General features: G+C 43.9%; 2 protein-coding genes across 4 annotated transcripts in view; one reads left to right on the top strand and one right to left on the bottom strand.

Annotated features, from left to right (window-relative positions):
- Positions 1-10,622, top strand: part of VANGL1 (VANGL planar cell polarity protein 1) — a 59,756-nt gene extending 49,134 nt beyond the window's left edge. For all 3 annotated transcript variants that reach the window (XM_070367441.1, XM_070367439.1, XM_070367440.1), the window contains one exon: positions 3,525-10,622. In XM_070367441.1, coding sequence (XP_070223542.1) covers positions 3,525-3,785 — 261 coding nt within the window. In that variant the 3' untranslated portion in view covers positions 3,786-10,622. The remainder of the gene's footprint in view (positions 1-3,524) is intronic.
- Positions 10,623-16,563: 5,941 nt separating this feature from the next.
- Positions 16,564-19,192, bottom strand: part of CASQ2 (calsequestrin 2) — a 70,890-nt gene continuing 68,261 nt past the window's right edge. Inside the window, exon 11 of the mRNA XM_005899516.2 lies at positions 16,564-18,382. Coding sequence (XP_005899578.1) covers positions 18,179-18,382 — 204 coding nt within the window. The 3' untranslated portion in view covers positions 16,564-18,178. The remainder of the gene's footprint in view (positions 18,383-19,192) is intronic.

Here is a 19,192-nt window from a genome sequence, read left to right as displayed (position 1 = left end):
TTGCCAATGACCTCTTCAAACAAGTGGATTCAGATTGTGACTCCACCACCTAATTGGTTTGTGACTTTGCCTAAATTACTCTACACTTGTTCCCTCTTTTATAAAATGGAGATAATAATAGTATCTACCTGATAGGATCATTGGATGAGAATTATATTAAATATGGCAGCACGACATGTAAGTCATGTGGTAAAGAGTAAATGAGCTTGGCATACGGTTTGCATGTAACACTGGTAGTGATATTATTGGTATAAAGACCTGTTTTCATACATTGCCCCATTACATATACAGCTGCTGGTTGCACTGTCACTAATGTTATCAAACCCTAGGAAAGCAATATGGAGATATTCAGTAAGAAGCCATAACATTTTCCATAGTCTTTGGTTCACTAATCCCCCTCCTAGGAAAAGGACTTAGCACAGTCAGCGATACACACTAATGTATATGTGGATTATTTTGCAAAATACTCTTTATTAGCTCCAAACTGGAAATAACTTAAAAACAGAACAGTGGCTTACAAATTATGGTATATCGCCTCTTAAAATGTGGACGAATCTATTAGAATATTAAGTTACAAAAAGCAGAATGCAAAATGTATGAACACTGTGGTTGCACGTGAGTCTGCCTATGCGGAGGGATAGCGCATACCACATAGAATGGAAGTGGTTATTTTCCTTTTTCCTCAAGGTTTTTAAGTTTACTGGTTGCTTTCTTTCTCACTAAAAAAAAAAAGTATACTTTTCCAAATTAAAACTAATAATCTTTATATAAAAATCCAAACATTAAAGAGAAGTGTAATATCCGAAGTTTTCATCCCTGCCGCCTAGACAGTTCTTACTAATATAAAGAATGGGTTTATATTCTTTCAGGTATGTGTGCGCTTAAAGCAGAAATGAACAAAACAACAAAAAAAGGAAATGGGAATCTCATCCCATATAGGTATAGCTTGGAAACTTGGTTTTTTCACTTAAAGCTGTTCTTGGCTGGCTTTCCCTGTCAGTACTTCCCCATCTCTTCTTGTCATTACAGATTTCCCTCATTCCCTTTAATAGCTGTGTCCTGTTCCACTGAATACCATGGTTTGTTTAACGGATGGCCTACTAATGCACATTCGGATTAAGATCTTTCGTTAGTCTAAACTAGGGGTTGGTGGTTTTCGTTAATTGAGTTTTATTGGGACACAACCACACCCTTTTGTTTACAGATTGTGTACCACTGTTTTCTCTCCACTGCGGCTGAGTTGAGTAGTTACGACAGTGTGTGCCTTGTGAAGCCAAAAATATTTACATTTAAAGGAAAGTTTGCCAGCCCTGTGTCTAAACAATGTTGCAATGAATCTCTCTTTTTTTACATATGTTTTCATGCATATATGCAAGTATTTCTGAGAGATCACTATCTAGTAGAGGAATAGCTGGATCAAAGGTACAGATCTTGCCAAATTATCCTTCTAAGGGGTATTACTGTTTTATATTTCTGCCCATAGGATGTGAGACTGTTTATTTGTTTATCCCCCCACACACACTTGACAGCGTTGGGTGTTATAATTCTTTTTTACTCATGCTCATCTAAGAGCATGATGCTTCCCAGCTGGTGCTAGTGGTAAAGAACCTGCCTGTGTAAGAGATGCGGGTTTGATCCCTGGGTTGGGATGATGCTCTGGAGGAGTGCATGGCAACCCACTCCAGTATTCTAGCTTGGAGAATCCCATGGACAGTGGAGCCTGACAGGCTACAGTCCATAGTTTTGCAAAGAATCAGACACAACTAAAGTGACTTAGCATGCATGCATCTAAGAGGAGGGAAATACATTGTTTTACTATTTGAATTCATATTTCTTTAACTATGGGCTTCCCTGGTGGCTAGGATGGTAAAGAATCTGCCTGCAATGCAGAAGACCTGGGTTTGATCCCTGGATTGGAAAGATCCCCTGGAGAAGGACATGGCAATCCACTTCAGTGTTCTTGCCTGGAGAATCCCATGGACAGAGGAGCCTGGCAGGCTACAGTCCATGGGATCGCAAAGAGTCAGATACAACTGAGCAACTAACACTTTCACTTTTCTTTAACTATTAATGTGATAGAGTATCTTTGCATATCTTATTTCTATTTTATGAGTTATCTTCTTAGTTTCATTTCTCTGTTTCTTTTCCTTATGATTCATAAAAACTTTTTTTTTTTTTGGCCATGCTGCACAGCCTGTGGGATCTTAGTTTTCCAACCAGGGATTGAACCAGGGGCGGGCAGTGAAAGCACCACGTCCTAACCACTGGACTGCTGGGGAATTTCCATATGAGAACTAATTTTATACGAGTGTGTGTTATAGTAGAGGCACAGCTGTCCTTTCTGCCTCAGAATATATACTTACAGGTAGGAATATTGTATCTGGCAGCAGTAAGGTATGGATGAAGAGGACACCACTTTGTTTAGGACCAGAGTCATGTATCCTAATATTTTCTATCTATATCCCTGGTTTGTTCATTTTTCTTTCTCACAGATCAAACAATATATTTATTGGTGTAACACACATGCAGTCGAGCCTCCAGCATATGCCAGACACATGGGAAATTCGTATTGAAAAAATAAAATAGTTCCTGCCCTCCAGGAGAGGATAGTTTAGTGAGGGGCTCAGACAAGCAGTCAGCGGTAATTGTTCAGAAAGTAGAATATCACAAGGGAGTCATGCCCATGATTATAGGCACTTACAGGAGGACATATTCACCTCTCTGAGAGGCTCAGCGAGCAGTTTGAGAAAATTTAAAGAGCCAGGAGGAATTTTCTGAAGGACGACATTCAGCAGGAGGAACGGCAGATGTCAAGGGGACTATCCCACCCGTGGAGCTCAGCGCTCCTGGAGCCTCGGGCTTGGGCGGGGAGGTGGACGTGGGACCTGGCCAGCCCTTGGATTACCACATGCATACTTCATCCAAAATCAAATAACCATCCTGATCTTGCACCGTGAGATGGTTCAGGTTAACCACTTGGTCCTCACAGCCGTTCTGTGCATTACTGCTGCCATCTGCTCCACTCACACAGAGGTTAAACGGCGTGTCCAAAGGCACATAGCAGTGAATGCAGAGCATGCATTTTTGTGTGAGCAGGTACATCCCTGTATTTCTTCCACTCACACTGCCAGAATGCTTCTCTGTGCCTGGCACCTGCCCCGAGGAGCTCTCAGGATGGGAGGAGACCAACCTATGAACAGGTACAGGCCGAGGCATATGCCATGGGGCCCGGGCCCTTGGATGGGGCTGGTGCCTTAGCCACAGCTTACGTGGGTACCAGCCACCCCACCTTCCTCGCACTTGTGCTTACCACTGTCTGCACCCCGTGGCTGGAGAGTGAGAAAGTCAGGAAGCCTTCTCCCCCTAGCAAAGGACTCTGTTGTGCAGGTCTGATGGAATTGGTATATAATCAGCCGGGCTGTCCCGGTCTGTTGGGAGGATGTTTTCCCCCCATGACTGGGAGCCTGGCAGTGCCACCTGGAGTGGGCATTCCCTCCCTAACAGCATCTCTGCTGTCCTTACAGGCCTTCCTCGAACGGTACCTCAGCGCTGGCCCCACACTGCAGTACGACCGGGAGCGCTGGCTCTCCACGCAGTGGCGGCTCGTCAGCGACGAGGCTGTGACCAACGGGCTACGGGATGGACTCGTTTTTGTCCTTAAATGCTTGGACTTCAGCCTCGTCGTCAATGTGAAGAAAATTCCGTTCATCATGCTCTCGGAAGAGTTCATAGACCCCAAATCTCACAAATTTGTCCTTCGCTTGCAGTCCGAGACGTCGGTTTAAAAGTTCTATATTTGTGGTTTTATTAAAAAAAGAAAGAATATATATAGAGAGATATATGTATACCAGAGGGGCATCTTTGTTTTTATTATTCTTCATGGCTGACTGAGCTGGCACATGAGAAACCAGGGTCCTTTGACCATCTGCACTTTATTTGGAAGGAAGCAGAAGATGGCCATCCTGGAAGAAAGTGACTGATGACATCTGACTTGGGGATGGGCCGTCTCCAGAAGCGGTTCCCTGGCGTTTTCTGTGACAGCTGCAAACCAAAGCAGAGCTGGAGGTTCTCAGGAACCCTGCCTTACGACTCGCCCCTGCCTCTCGTCCAGCACCCGGCCCTGCCCTGGCTTCCGGCCGTCCCACTCCTGGGCCTGTAGGGCACACATCTTCATCCTGTTTCAGGGAACCCGACAGGACCTGTCCACACGTGTTTGTGTGTGTAAACGTCCAGCACCACGGGAGCCATGGGCTGTTGGTGAAATGCCTGCCTTCGTCTCCGTTCTCTGTTGCCTTAGGTTCTGCAGAGAAGGATCAAAATGACAAGCGTGCACTGTCAGTTTACAGCTCTTCATGATTTTTTGTTTCCCAAAGAGAGAATTTGCCTGCCCTAGTTCTGACCTGCTTGCCTACCAGCTTGAGCAGGTAGCCCTTTCTTAACCCTGTGATGGCCCACCTGCCCTCTCTCCATCCTGGCCGGCAGGCCTGGCCAGGAGCCCAGTCTCCAGAGCCACAGGGGACCTGGCTGTTCACGTGTGCCCTGGGGCTCCATGCACAGCCTCGGGTCCGCCCCATGGATTGTTTGTTTGTGTAGGAAAGGGTGGTGTGCCCACCAGGCAGGTCCCAGGGAGAGCATGCCAGCTAGGGTGTTCCCTTTAGGCTGTGGCGGGAGCCCCTCCCCTCCCGGTCCTCCTCCAGCTGCTCCACACCCACCAGGAAGAGACCCACACTGTGACTCTGGGGCTGGCACGTTTGGCTCGGAGCCTCTATTTCCCAGGAGATATGTCCTCACAAAGCTCCATAGCAAGCTGCCTGGCCAGGGGACAGCTGCAGCGTCCAGTCCCTGACTTCTGACCACCGTCACTGTGTGCTCATTGCCTCTGCCCCTTACTACCTGGGAAGGGGCTGATTTAGGCCCTGGTGCTAAATTACTTGTTGTTGGTAGTCGAGTGTGGAGAGGGAATAGGCAGGATCCAGCATTCGGGGAAAGGAAAGTAGGGAGACGATCTTAGGGTTCAAACGATGCCTGCCTGGTCTGTTCTTAGATACAGCTGGTTTCTGGGGGCTTTCCCAGGCCTGGGGGAGCAGCTGGGCCATATTCAAGGCTCGCCCTGAGGCAGAGCCCTGCAGCAGTCTTCAGTTCCTCCACCTACCTTCCAGTATCCACAACAAACTTTTGCCAAATACTCACTCCTGCTTTTCCCTGGTGGTCAGGCTAACCAGTCACCTTTCTTTAGCCAAGGACAACGCTGTCCAATGCTCTTCTCATAGGTGTTTCCACGTATTCTGACTGGTGTATTCATTCCAGGAGGGGTGCAGTGTTTGTTATTATTGTCTTAAACCAAACTTGGCTTTGGCTGTTTGTCACACACCTGTATCTGAAAAAGTAAACAGCCGTCTTGAATCCACAGCCTTCAGGTCAGAAGGAAGATGTGTCGGAAAAGGAGGAAAAACTGGTCGGTATGGAGTGGAGCCAAGATGTCCTATTTAATTGCATGGTTTTGGTTTATGAAAAACACTTACCATGTAACCATGGTGCTTTTCTTCTTCTTAGTTTTGCCTTTAGGTCCCCTTCAAACTGGACATTCCTTATGATGATGTCTTTCTCAGGAATCTATTTTGGGAGACTGGGCAAGGGATGGTGAATGTACAATGAGACTTTGGCGACATAAAGGTTATACTGTCTCAGACTAAACGTATCAGAGGCTGCTGCATCAGGAACCCAGCAATAGAAGTGCCATACATGTATATTCATATGGTTAATAGTGACACTATCCATCAGCGTTCCATAAAACTCCTTCCAACCCTGTCTTCAATTACCAGTCCAGAAGGGGTTAAGTTGGAGTCATGGTTTGGGTGCCTGCCTTCCCAGCAGGGTGAAGAAAGGTTTAAATTAAGGAATTTTTTTTTTCTCTTTCCACCCCTTTGTCTCTCTCCCAGTGTTTGCATAGGAGAATGTCAGACTTTCTGAAATTACTGTTTTTATTTTAAATTGAGTATTGATTTTTTTAATGCTGACTTTGTATTGAGTCCTTTTTGAAAGAATAACATAATAAAATGCAGGATCTTTGTATCAAGCCTTTGCACTTGCAAACTCTTAATAGCTTGAGTTACTGGTGCAGTGGGAACAATGTAGATGCCATTTAAAAAATTTTAAGGTTTCAGAAAAACTGTATCACACAGCTGAACACAATGCATTTCTATTTCAGTTCTTGGAGCCAGTCGGCTATACTTTTTAAAAGGGGTTAACTGTGCTAGTAGGATTAGATAAATCCACACTGGGGAGACAGAATTTTTTTGCCTTAAATGTTTATAGATTTTCTATAGTGAACCTAAGTTATTAAAATGTGAACATTAAACAGTAAGTAGAAAAACTTAATGAGGAGTGTGTGTCTGAGGTCGCTCTCTTCCCTCCTGATGTTTTAACCAGTAGATATCTAATTTCTGTTTTTAAGTGGGTACTGTTGAAGATAATGCCAACTTTTAATTGTCCATGAACTGAACTGCATTCCTAGAGGTGGAAGGGATTTCTAGGTTTTGTGATTGATTCATCCTTTGCATCATCAGCTAAGTCAAAGTGTGTAATACTTTTGCTAAAGTTTATAAAGTAAGCCCTAGAGAAAATGCTTGTTCCGTTTTATTGTCCAACTATCACCATCTCCCTCTCTCTCCTTTTCAAATCTGTGGACAGGACAAATTCTGTCCGGCCAAAGGATAGAGGAGGTGGCCCTGGCACGTGTGTGTGTTGTGCTGCTGCTCACTGCCAGGGCTCGGACCTCCTTTGCAGTGGGGAGATCGTGGCTGTGTGGGTGTATGTCCAGCGTGGGAGATGTGCCCCGTTCCTCACCATAGGTGGTGGTAGCTGAGTGCTCTCATTCTCTTGTCTCCTGGTTGCTTTACAGCCGCCTGTATTTAGATGAGGCTGTAACCCTGGAAAGCCATGAGCCTATTAGGCTGACAGAAACGGACGACCCCCCCCCCCCGGGAGAGTGCCTGTTGCAGTCACTCAGTGAAATCAGCAAAATCGGGTCCTTGGTTTACCCTCATCTACGGGAACCCTGCTGTGTAAGGATGCATAGTTGTTTGTGGCTGTGTGTTGCAATATATGTGAGCATTTCTCTTGAGTGTAACTACCAACAGATGGACGGCATGTTTATGTTAGCCATCTGATCATCTGTGCTATCTGTAGCAAGACTGGTGTGTATCTCAGCAGATAACTTGTGGATGGGTTTATATGGATGAGTGTGTGAAAGTCCGTGTTTCTACATAGGCCCTGTGTTTGAGAGATTTCCTAACAACACCCATCTTCTGGGAGGTTACTCTAAAGCCAGTTACTTCTCCCTCCCTTCCTTCGCTCCTTTGCCTCGGTTACACTGGCTTCTCCCCAGGAGTAAATGACTTTAGCACAGTGAGGTCTTCTAGAGCACCGCTGCCCTCCAGGCAAGTCCATTAGACTCTTTCTTGCCTCTGGACCCTATGACCTGAAAACAGAAAGAAAGAAAAGTCTAGCTCCATGATAAGCAACTGCTCCAACTTCACTACCCTGGAAGCCTTACCGTAGATTTCTTGATCTAACTTAAAAATTGAACTTCATTTAAAAAAAGTTTATGACTAAAAGCACAGAAATGGTGCCATAATATTTAAATAGTCCAGCAGAGACCCTGCAGTTGTTAAGTGATTTATTTCTGGGTAGGGTTTGTACTTTATAGATCTTGTTTTACCAAAAAAAAAAAAAATCACTACCATGAATTTACTCCTGTGTAACCTTATGGTCATAATCCATTGTAAATGAAATATGAGTTGTTTTCCTAAGCCCAGAGCACAGTTTTTGAATGGTATTAGGAGCCATAGACACTACTTTATTGAGCTTTAATCAAGTGGATGCCCAGAATGTTAGATTTTGGATCACATTTTTGAGAAAACATATTTGGGTCAAAGAAGGAAGAGAAGGGTAATAGGGTGTGTTTATCAGCTATTGTTATGTTAGATGCTGTCCTCGAAGGTGAATTCCTTTAAATCAGGGGTTATCTCTGATTTTTACAGGTGAGAACCAGGATGATCAGAGAGAGAAGAATGTGCCTAAAATCTCACAGCTAATAAATGAAATTTCCCATCTAATGTTTGACTCCAATCCCATGGTCACTGTACCTTGAGATATTACCTATATAATTTGGCATTTTCTGGATGTGGAGGAGAGAGAACCAGAGGGCACTTAACCTTGAATCAGAACCTGGGGAGGGGGTGTTCATTGGAGATGGAATCGCTTCTCTTTGACTTTGGGTTTGTACCCAGACTATGGCTCCAGGAAAGCTGCCCTGTGGCACTGGCAGATTTCCTTGGGACTTTTGATGGAAAGAAGTTGAAAATTCCCCTTCCTCTAGGAAAACCAGCCCTGCCAGTGCGACACTTGCTGTAGAACTTGGGTGCTATTGTTCCTGGCAGTCACTTTGGGTTTTGCCCCTCCCACCCTTCCAGTCCCACCTGCTGGCTTGGGGAGGTGTGCTGGGGCTGACCTGGCCTCCTCCTGACCTGAGGAGGCCTCTTCCTGGTGCTTTGTCAACCTTGTACCCCAACAGCGCCCCCCCAGCCCGCCCCCGTTGAGGTGGGAAGGGACTGCCTACAGCCCCAGCCGAGGGAGGTTTGGGACTGGAGCCCCTGGCCTCCATGCCTGACTTCCTTATTCTCAGCAAGCGCTTCCATCACACTACTTTCCCCCACATTTGTCCTCGAGAGTTTTAATCAAGAGACCTAGACCAGGGGTCTGAACACACCGTTTGTGTCTCTTCCACTGTCTTGAGGTTTCTGTTGCGCATAAACTACCTTCTTCTTGCCTGCTGTTTGCTCTCGGTGGAGGATAGGAAGGGAAAGATGACGCACCTCTCAGCTTTGCTATTAGGTTGACTAAAAAGTTTGCTCAGACTTTGCCATAAGAGGGTATAGAAAAGCCCGAAGGAACTTTCTGACCAACCCAATACTTACTAGGAAAGAGCACGACATTTTCAAAGGGTAGGTAGAAAATGTAAAACTACTGACTAAAAGTAGATTTTAGTACTCTGTGTCCCTTTTACCAGGCCTGTCCCATTTCTCCTTAGATAACCCAATTTGTTTTGTATCACCTGAAACATAAACCTCTTCAATGAGCTGTTTTAGAGCACTCCAGCACAACTGCAGATTTCTGATACCTGAAGCAGTGCAATCAAATGTTACTCCCAGTATGGCACCGGGAATCTACAATTGATATGTCTCTCAGCTTGAAAACATCAGTGTTTTGTCCTTGCTTTGGTGGGATAAAAACGCTCTTATCGTAAGCCCTGGGGACAAATGTGACCAACCCCCAGGATTTTATCTTGAGTGTCTTTGGCACTTCTTTTGGCACTGAAATAATGTTTGGATAAAAATAGTTGAATATACAGTGTCTGGTTTTATATTTGCTTGTTCTTATCTGAGTTTTCCCTTGTAGACATGAACTTTCACTCTGAAGGAGGTCATCCTTTAGGAGTATTTAAACCCCCAAAAGCCCTCACCTTGGGAAAGGTTCATATCTAGGGACCAGAGACTGTTGCTCAGGGAATTAGTAATAGGACCTGGACATCTGATCTGCGGGTGTCAAGTCTAATTCAGTTCATGTTATAGGGAACTTAGTTACACATCATCACCAGTCCAGGGGTCAGGTGGAAAGAAGTGGCTGACACTTTTCATTTGCCAGTGCCCCACAGGTATAGAAATAATAAGAGTATTCATTTAGCATTGATTATCGTTCTAAAAAAAAATCCAAAGTGTGCTAATAATTCCTTATTGTTATAATGGATTCACAGTAGGCTTTAGCTAAATAGCAAACTCCTCTGGGACTCCTAAATTATGACATAATTAACAAACTTTGATTTTCAAGAAGTTGTTTATGACAGCTATTGCCTGGAGTACAGGACACCAGCCAAGATGAGGGCAGGGGTAGATACAGGCTCACTGGAGTGGTGAATTAACTTGTGTTGTCATGACCACTTCTTCAACAAAGATGCTAGGGAGAAGACCAGAGAGACTGGGACCGGGTCTTACTCAAGGAAAATTTATTTAACAATCACTTTTGTGTTGAAAGAACTTTGCATTTCTGGATTTAGAATCCAGTATCAGTCCAGCGAGTTCAGTAAGGAAACCATCTGTCTCTATCTGATGGAGCCATAACTGTGCAGAGATGTGGCCAGGGGTCTTTTGTGTTCTCTCTTATTAGTTAATACCGCACTTTGTAAGCAGGAGGGGCAGTTTGGCTGGTTAGCAAAGTCCACAGTCACTAGATAGGTATGACAAAGTCTGAGTGTGACTTCTTGCATAAACGGGGTGGTGGGCTTTATTGAGATGTTTCAAATATGTGAATGAATGAATTACACTACCAGCAACCATCTGCCCAAGTACATTTGTATACATTCATAAGGTGTACCCTGTGAAGCCTCTTCTCATTGTAACATCAGTAACAAAGTTAGAGTCTTTATAAGGGGCATGGTGTACCTGGTATCCAAGTTATTTTGTTCTCTTTTGGGTCTCCAGTTCCAATGAACTGTAAAACATTTTACATGTTACATTTTTTATACTGTAAAACTTGGAAAATAAACTGAAATCCCAAATTACATTTTGTTACTTTTTTTTTAATGTGATTTCTTCAATCTAAAAAGTTTATTTATTTATTGAGATATAGTTGATTTATAATGTGTTTGTTTCAGGTGTACAGCAAAATGATTCAGTTATACATACCTACATATATATTTTTCAGGTTCTTTTCCCTTATAGGTTATTACAAAATATTGAGTATAGTTTCCCGTGCTGCACAGCAGGTCCTTGTTTTATATATAGTACTGTATATATGTTAATCTCAAACTCCTGATTTATCCCTCACCCTACTTGCTCTTTGGTAATCTTGATTTTGTTTTCTACTTTTTTCGGGAACATTTTTACTCTTGAAATACTTTTGATACCCTTTTAAATATAACCTGTCAAGTGTCTCTGAAAACCAAGACAACGTAATGATAGATTGAATGGGAAAGTGGAATTGTCATTGTAAGGAGAACTATAGGTTGCAATCATTTTATGGTCAAGAGAATGTTTTAAATGAATAGAGTACTGAAAATTAAATTCTTAGGTTCTAAAACTTGGAGGTGAGACAGGCTTTTGAGTAAATCAGCAAGTGAAAAAAGATCTTCAAGTCAGGTAAGGAGGGAGGAAAATGTCAGACCCTGGATTTGTAGAAAGGTGAATGTTAGATTGTTTTTGTGAGTGGCTTGCTAATTCAGTTTAAATTATTGACTTATTTTCAGTAGGTCTACTTAAAGGAAACTTGATTATTTGACAAAGAAGTATTGGAGCTTGCCTTCTGCTACACTCAGCTATCCTTAGTACTGAGTACCTATAGCACACAATCAAATTCTTACCTGTTGCATGGACAAAGATCAGACTAAGCAATTGATGTGAAGATACTCATTGTATAGATTATTGATAAACTCTGTCTCTCTGTGCCATCAGCCAAGATGGACACAATTTACACCTACACAAGCAAAACCTACTCAAGAAAAGATTAAAAGTGTGTAACAAACATAAACCAAAGACTCTTTTTCTTTCATTGCCCATGATAAAGATAACAGAATTTTGGAAGAGTTTTGAGGATGTTAGGTGACAAACCATAAGATTATGGAAGTGGAGAAAGGATTATCAGGATGGGACCAGCTGCAGCCACTGCAAGCTTTCCCAATACCAAAGACAAGGTCCAGGAGTAGTGTGTGGGTCTGGGGAGCACCCCTGCACCAGAGAGACTTGGTAATGCCCTGTGTCGTGTAGCGTCTTCTAGTTATACAGGCTAATGTTGACATGGAAAATCAAAACCGTGTTTATGTTCTCTGTATTTACACCTGAATGTGTTTCTGCAGTTCTGAGAATTCATGTAGTTTTAGACAAAATGATGATGCATTTGTAGAACTGACATGGGGCTTTAAACATTTTTCCTTTTCTGGCTCCTTGCTCAGCTCTCCCATCTTACCCACTCAGTTTTGCCTCCTGTGATCTGCATGTGGTAATCAGTTTTAAGGGTCCATTGACTGAATATTGCAATGAGTGAATGAATGAATGGGAACATGGCACACACTCGATACTAAGACTACAAGGTGTAACCTAATCATTTATGACTATTGTAAGGGGAATTATTGGCATTTTTATGTCAGCCTTAATGTCAGGCTTTAGGGCTGACATTAAGAATTCTAGTCATCACTGCTCTAAAGAGTCCAGATTGATACAATACCAGGTTAACTTGAAAGAGGTCTTTAATTCGTCTCTCTACCATTTGGGTCTGTGAATATATTAAATGCATTTGATATTTAGGTGGCTGTGGTTATCCCATTTTCAGAGAATGGAGCCTGGGATTTCTGCTGTCATCCCCACACTGCTTTGCTTCCCACCATGATGAGTATATTCCTGGGAGACTTTGCTAACCCAAGGGAAGAGAATATCCCCCATTGGAAATCTTACTGAGCCAAGGAGATAGTGTTCCTATTTCTTCAGCAGTTGTCTACCCTAAGCAAATCTGAGCAGATGACACTGTTGCCAAAAACTTGGAATGAGACTGACTTTCAGGAATCAGTAGCACATTCTTAATGGTACTAATAGCTGTTAAATTAGCTTTGTATAGGGTTTAGCAGAGTATTTAGTCAAACACGATTTATTAAGTACCACACAGAACTTAGACCCTGAGGTTAGAACAGAATCAGCCTAAATCTTCTCCCTAAGATCACTCTCAGACTAATGCGGGGAGAGTTGCAGGTTCTGCAGAAGACTGCCACAGGGCGCTGTGAGGACTAAGCAGAGGATGCGGCCAGTTTGCCTGGGACATGACTGGAGAAGAGTCATAGAGTGTATCTCTATGGGAGTTTGCTAGGCAGGCACAGATGGGGAAGGACAGGCATTCTGGTAGATGGAACATGAGCCAAGGCTTGGAGGTGTTAAATAGCCAAGCAGCTTTGGCCAGTTTCTGAGAGTAGCTGTTTAGTTACTAAGTCCTGTCCAACTCTTTGAGACCCCCATGGATTGCAGCATGCCAGGCTTCCCTGTCCTTCACTATCTCCTGGAGTTTGCTCAAACTCATGTCCAGAGTAGAGGGGTAGACAGTTGGGAGGTGCCATGAGAAGTGAGGCTGGGTAAGGTTGACAAGAGACAGTTTGCATAGACCTCCATGTCCTACAAAGGAAACTGGTTTTAACCCCAAGACAAGGCTAGTCCTGACTCCCCAGTTCCCTGGCAGTGGTACTGACCTGACTTCTGCTGAAGTAACAACTGGATGTTATAATCTAAATGGGGCATTTGGATGCCATCATTCCAAGATAAGTACTCTATGTTTGCAGCAGCAGTCACCCCAGTGAGACCAGTGCTCTTCCATCCCTGAGCCCAGATATCACCAGCATCAGCTCTACTCAGACTTTGCTTTTCTCTTGTGGAGGAGAGACTCTTCAAGGAGTTTTAACTTTACAGGTGCTACCTCATTTTTTCCTCCCCAACTTCATGCCCCACAGCCTAGACTGCACAACTGGCCATCAGACAACTTTCTGATCAATACTTGCTCTTTGTCCTTTTAATCTTTAAAAACACAAAATTTTTAAACACTTGTTGGGAATAGAACACCACTTCCCTGATGACTGAGAGGGTAAAGAATCCACCTGCAATGCAGGACACACAAGAGACACGGGTTTGATCCCTGGGTTGGAAGGATTCCCTGGAGAAGGAAATGGCAATTCATTCCAGTATTCTTGCCTGGGAAATCCCATGGACAGAGGAGACTGGCAGGCCACAGTCCACAGGGTCACAAAGAGTCAGACATGACTGAGCAATTAAAGCACAATGAAGAATTTTAAGCATGTATGTGACACGATCATGTTTTCATTTTCAAAAAGCCTTTGATTGCAGTGTGCAGGACTGGAGATGGGAGGGCAGTCAGAACCTTGCTGTCACCCAGCTGAGACTGTAAAGCCTTAATTATACAGTAAGAGCAAGTGAAGAGAAGAGGACAGGGCTTGCTTCCTGTTGGATGTGGGAATAGGAGACAGTGTAATGGCTCAAAGATTTCTGGCTGGGAGATTGTCGGAGGGCGATACCTCTTCCCCATTCCTGTGCTTCTGTGAAGGACTTTCCCCAAACACTGCTGGCCCTTTGCCCAGCCCTTATTCCTGTACTGAGATGGAGTGAGTTATCTGGTTAGCGGGTGGCAGCCATTTGTCCATGTTTCTTAGGATGAAGTTAATGTGTGTGTTGGGGAAAGGATCCAGTTCATTTCTCCTGCCTCTCCATCCACGACCCCTGAGGGCAGTGGTCCTCTCTGCACACCTGATTCCCTTGGATGACTTGAACTTGGAGGCAGGAAACTGGGAAGCCCATTTCCCTAATCTCTAGTGTCCAAATTACTGCTTCTCTGTAATCAGGGTGGTAATCTGCTGACTTTTGGACCTAATTTCTCAGTTGGTTCAGACCTCAGGAAAAGAAAGCTACTTTTTTTTTTTTTTAACTGTGCTGGGGTTTAGTTGAGGCATACAGGATCTGGTTCTCTGACCAGGAATAGAACCCAGGCCCCCTGCATTGGGAGCTCAGAGTCTTAGCCACTGGACCACCAGGGAAGCCTCAAGAGAGCTACTTTTAAGGGCGTCCCCTTAAAGCCCCAAAACTGTGTTGGTCTGAGGTGATGCTGTCCAGGGAAGATGGCTGGAGCGAGGGGCTTGGGACTCAGAAGAAGCCTGGCTAGAGACAGTTGGTGTTGGATGCTGTGGGCCAGATGAGATGACTGGGGGAGTGGGAAGAGCAGCGGTCAGTGTTGACCTGCATCTGTCCCCAGCAGAGGGCCAGCCCTGGTTCTGGAGATGGTATATCAGTAGGTCTGGGCTGGTGACAGTCATCTGTGTTTTCTAAAACTCAGACATGATTCTGACACTGAACAGACTTGAGGAGACCGGGTGAGAGCAGGAAGTTCGAGGACAGGCCACGAGACCCGCCAGCACTTGAGAGGACATAAACCAGGAGTGTTGGTCAAAAGTCATTTGATTATGACCTCTGGTCACATCATTGATAGAATGGGCTTCCTGGGGGATACAAGCTAGGGCCTGGACTGTACACAACCTTGTTACAGAAAAGACAAACTCATTTCAATTAGACATGATATTCTAAAGAAATACATGTAAATGTTCATTCTTGATAACACGATGTTTGTTTGTTTGTTTGTTTTTTGCTTTCCTAGCAGAATGGTCGGATCACACAGTTCTAATTAGGCAACATTACTAGCACTGTAAATTGATTACTTGCTTCCAGAATGAAAGGGAGAAAGACATCTTGGCTTAAACAACAAAAAGGATTAAAAGAAATTCCCTTGAGTCCATCTTGGGACACCATCTGAGTAACAGAAATGGAATCTTTTGATTGCTTAATTTAAAGAATTAAATTTAGTTTAAATCTTTAAGTATAAAAATGGGGTTATGTTTACATTCCTTTTAAGTATTTGTGTGACTCTGGGAAAATTACTTGAAGCCTCTGTGCCTCATTCAGTTTTCCCATCTAAAATGGGAAAAATAACAAAACTCATATAAGATCTTTTTAAGGATTAAATGGGGTAATACATTAAAAGCAGATAGCATAGTGCTCTGCTGCTGCTGCTGCTAAGTCACTTCAGTCATGTCCGACTCTGTGTGACCCCTTAGATGGCAGCCCACCAGGCTCCCCCTTCCCTGGGATTCTCCAGGCAAGAACACTGGAGTGGGTTGCCATTTCCTTCTCCAATGCATGGAAGTGAAAAGTGAAAGTGAAGTCTCTCAGTCCTGTCTGACTCTTAGCGACCCCATGGACTGCAGCCTACCAGGCTCCTCCACCCATGGGATTTTCCAGGCAAGAGTACTGGAGTGGGGTGCCATTGCCTTCTCCAATAGTGCTCTGAGCACATACCAAATATTCAATAAATAGCTGAAAAAGTTTTAGACAAATAACAAAACAGTGCTATTACTTACAGATAGTACTAGCTTAACACCCAGTGCTTCTAAAACAGGAGCAGCATGTCATGATTTAAACTTAATGCATATTATTAGTCAGGCTTCTGAGAACCAGGGAATTTTCCTGGGGTGGGAAATAAACCACTCTGATGACAGAACACATTTCTTGGCTATTTGAAAGATTAGCTTCAAAGATCACTGTATAAATTCATCTCTCCCAGAGCTTATTTGAGTCTCTCTGGATAGCTACATGGCCCAGCTTGAGAAGGGTCTGCCTTGCTTTGTGAGGCAGAGAGAAAAATAAGGAGGCCTTGGAAGCACTGTGATCCAACAGTGCTGATAATCATTCACCCATCAGTTCAATAAATGAGTGTCTGCGTTGTGCTGAGCAAAGTGCTAAGCGTTGGGGATACAATGGTGAATAAATCTCTTGTCTTCAAGGAGCCTACGTAGGATTTAATGAAAGAACAGACATGCAAATACATGTTACACTTTAAATGATAAGTGCCAGGATGTGGGATAGGCACAACATGCCATGGGTGCGGAGGGGAAGGGCTCCCCTTCAGACCACCCAGGCAACTGGACAGATGCTGATATTAATCATTTGAACTGGGATTCATGAAGGGGAGGACAGGTTTAAGGGAGAGGGTAATGAGTTTGGCCTTGTGATGTTGTCTGAAGCACTTGTTCCAAACCAAGATGTCCAGCAGCAGCTGAATGAGTGAGTCTGAAACCAAGGAGAGAGGTCAAGGTTAGAGACCCAGACTTGGAAGTTATTAGCTGATGGGCATGGATGATAAGCTGCCTTGGAAGAATGTTAGAGCCGAGAGATACCGTGGAAGACTGACATTTAAAGGGTAGGCAAAGGAAGAGAGAGGAGAAAGGAAAACTAAGAAGGAATAGAGAGGAAGAACAGGAGCCCAGAAAGGAAAGAATGATCAGAAAAACAAAAAAATCAAGAGAGGATTTTCAAGATAGTCTCAGTACTTTCAAAATAAAACTTTAATGACAGTTAGTTAGCTGCTATTCCATAAAAGGATCATCCTATTTTCAAAGAATTTGCAGTGTCTTACCCATGTGTTAAAAGACTGAGAAAATAAATTAGAACATTAGAATGCACACCCAATGCTAAAACTACAGAACACAATATAACTTCTAGATAGTTTGAAAGGCACGTGGGGATTTTTTCAGTGCCCCAGAGCATCGTTATGAATCCTAATGACTGTTGTCCTGTTCACCTGTGGGAGCACTGATCAATGGAGAGGGAATCGCCCTCTGGAAAAACCAACTTGGACTCTGAATGGGAAGGCTGAATAGCAGCGACAAGACGGAAGGATATCAGGATCCCAGCTCAAGCTAGGACACCAGCTGACCCAATCAGAGACCTAAAGACATCAGAAAGAATTAAAAACATTTAATCCTTCTAGCTCCCCCAACCCCTGTGTGTATATGTACGAAGGTCATCTACAGGGAAGTTCAGAGAACAAATCAACCTCCCATCCCAATAGCCTAATATACTAGAAATGATGGTGACAATCAGTAAGCATGTTTTTCAGAACCTCTCAATAGCCATCCAAAGCCTTGGATCTGAGTTCATAATGGTCGGACCTACACCTAAAATAATAAGTTTAATAGAACCAAAAGAAGCTGATTTACAAAACTTATTTCCAAGACTGAGCCTTCCCTAAAAGGGATATTCTCGGCTTGAGGAGGGATCCTAACTAATATTCTAAGCACAGGGGCTAAATGGATTGTGTGTCTTCCCTGGGCTCTGTTGTAAGGTCACGCTGTGCTTGTGACTTAGCAAGCTGTCCATTCTGCTACTATCATAGTCAAACGAGTAAACTTGAATCGAGGTGTTAGGGGATTGCTCTCTCTAGACAACCAGATTCGGGCACTGCCATGGCCACTGATGATCTGACAACGAACGAAAGCTTTTTCATAACAATCAAGACAGCCAACATGGGAATAATTCCCCACTGTCCTTGCTAAGCAAGCAGGACTGCTGGATTTAGAAAGGCATTTGCCAAGTTGCACATCTGATGAGAAAGAAGCGGGGAAAGAGATGTCGGTAAAGGGAAAGAACTGGCTGGACGCGGGCCGGGGCTGCGTGCTCCGCCTTGTGCTGTCTGCATGGTAGTGGGTGGCTATGGTTTCGTCTTCGTGAAACTCATCTGGAGTTGGAGGCTATTCATCGTCATCATCACTGTCATCATTGTCCTCTTCATCAGAGTTATCATCATCGTCGTCGTCGTCTTCATCCTCCTCATCATCGTTGTCATCATCCTCAGTGTTTATCTTCCCAGAAAGCACATCCTCAATCCAGTCCTCCAGCTCCTCAGCTGTGGGCAGGTCATCATCATCGGGAATATCCATCCACACACTGTCAGCCTGCATCCAGAGACAGAAGGAGTGTGCAAGTGAGCGCACTAAGGGTCAGCCAGGCCAGGGGGTTCCAAGTGACTGTGCTCAGTGAACCCCAGGTCACTTACACTTATCAGGAATGTGTGCACATGGGATCTTCCCAACCTGGGGATCGAACCCATGTCCTGCACAGGCAAGCGATTCTTTACCACTACGCCACCTGGAAAGCCCGTTAAACAGAAATGCTTAGTAGCAAACGGTACGTGTAGTGTTTGCTGTTTGTAGTCCTGTTTGTGCAATATAAAAGGAAATCTATATTCCATTGCATTATATATTATATATATATATTCCACTGTTTTTTTTAATTTTTTAAATATTGTTTTATTTTATTTATTGGACACACAGCATGTGGGATCTTAGTTCCCCAACCAGGGATCGAACCCATGCTCCCCCCATTGGGAGCTAAGAGTCTTAACTACTGGACCACCAGGGAATCCCTCCACTGTTTGTTTATATAGCCAGTTAGCAATGTTCTTCTTTTTTTATTTTTTAGCAATGTCCTATCACTCTCTTGGTAGATGTTCAGTTACCTGGGAAATTCTACATTTATTATTTTGTAAACTAATTTTTAAATTACTGGGCTTCTCTGATAACTCAGTTGGTAAAGAATCTGCCTGCAGTGCAGGAGACCCCAGTTCGATTCCTGGGTCAGGAAGATCCCCTGGAGAAGGGAAAGGCTACCCACTCCAGTATTCTTGGGCTTCCCTTGTGGCTCAGCTGGTAAAGAATCTGCCCACAATGTAGGAGACCTGGATTCAATCCCTGGGTTGGAAAGAT

This window comes from Bos mutus, chromosome 3, assembly GCF_027580195.1.
Source record: "Bos mutus isolate GX-2022 chromosome 3, NWIPB_WYAK_1.1, whole genome shotgun sequence".
NCBI classification, from domain to species: Eukaryota; Metazoa; Chordata; class Mammalia; order Artiodactyla; family Bovidae; genus Bos; species Bos mutus.
Note: the sequence above shows the minus strand (reverse complement) of the source record. Positions and strands in the feature narration are given on the sequence as shown.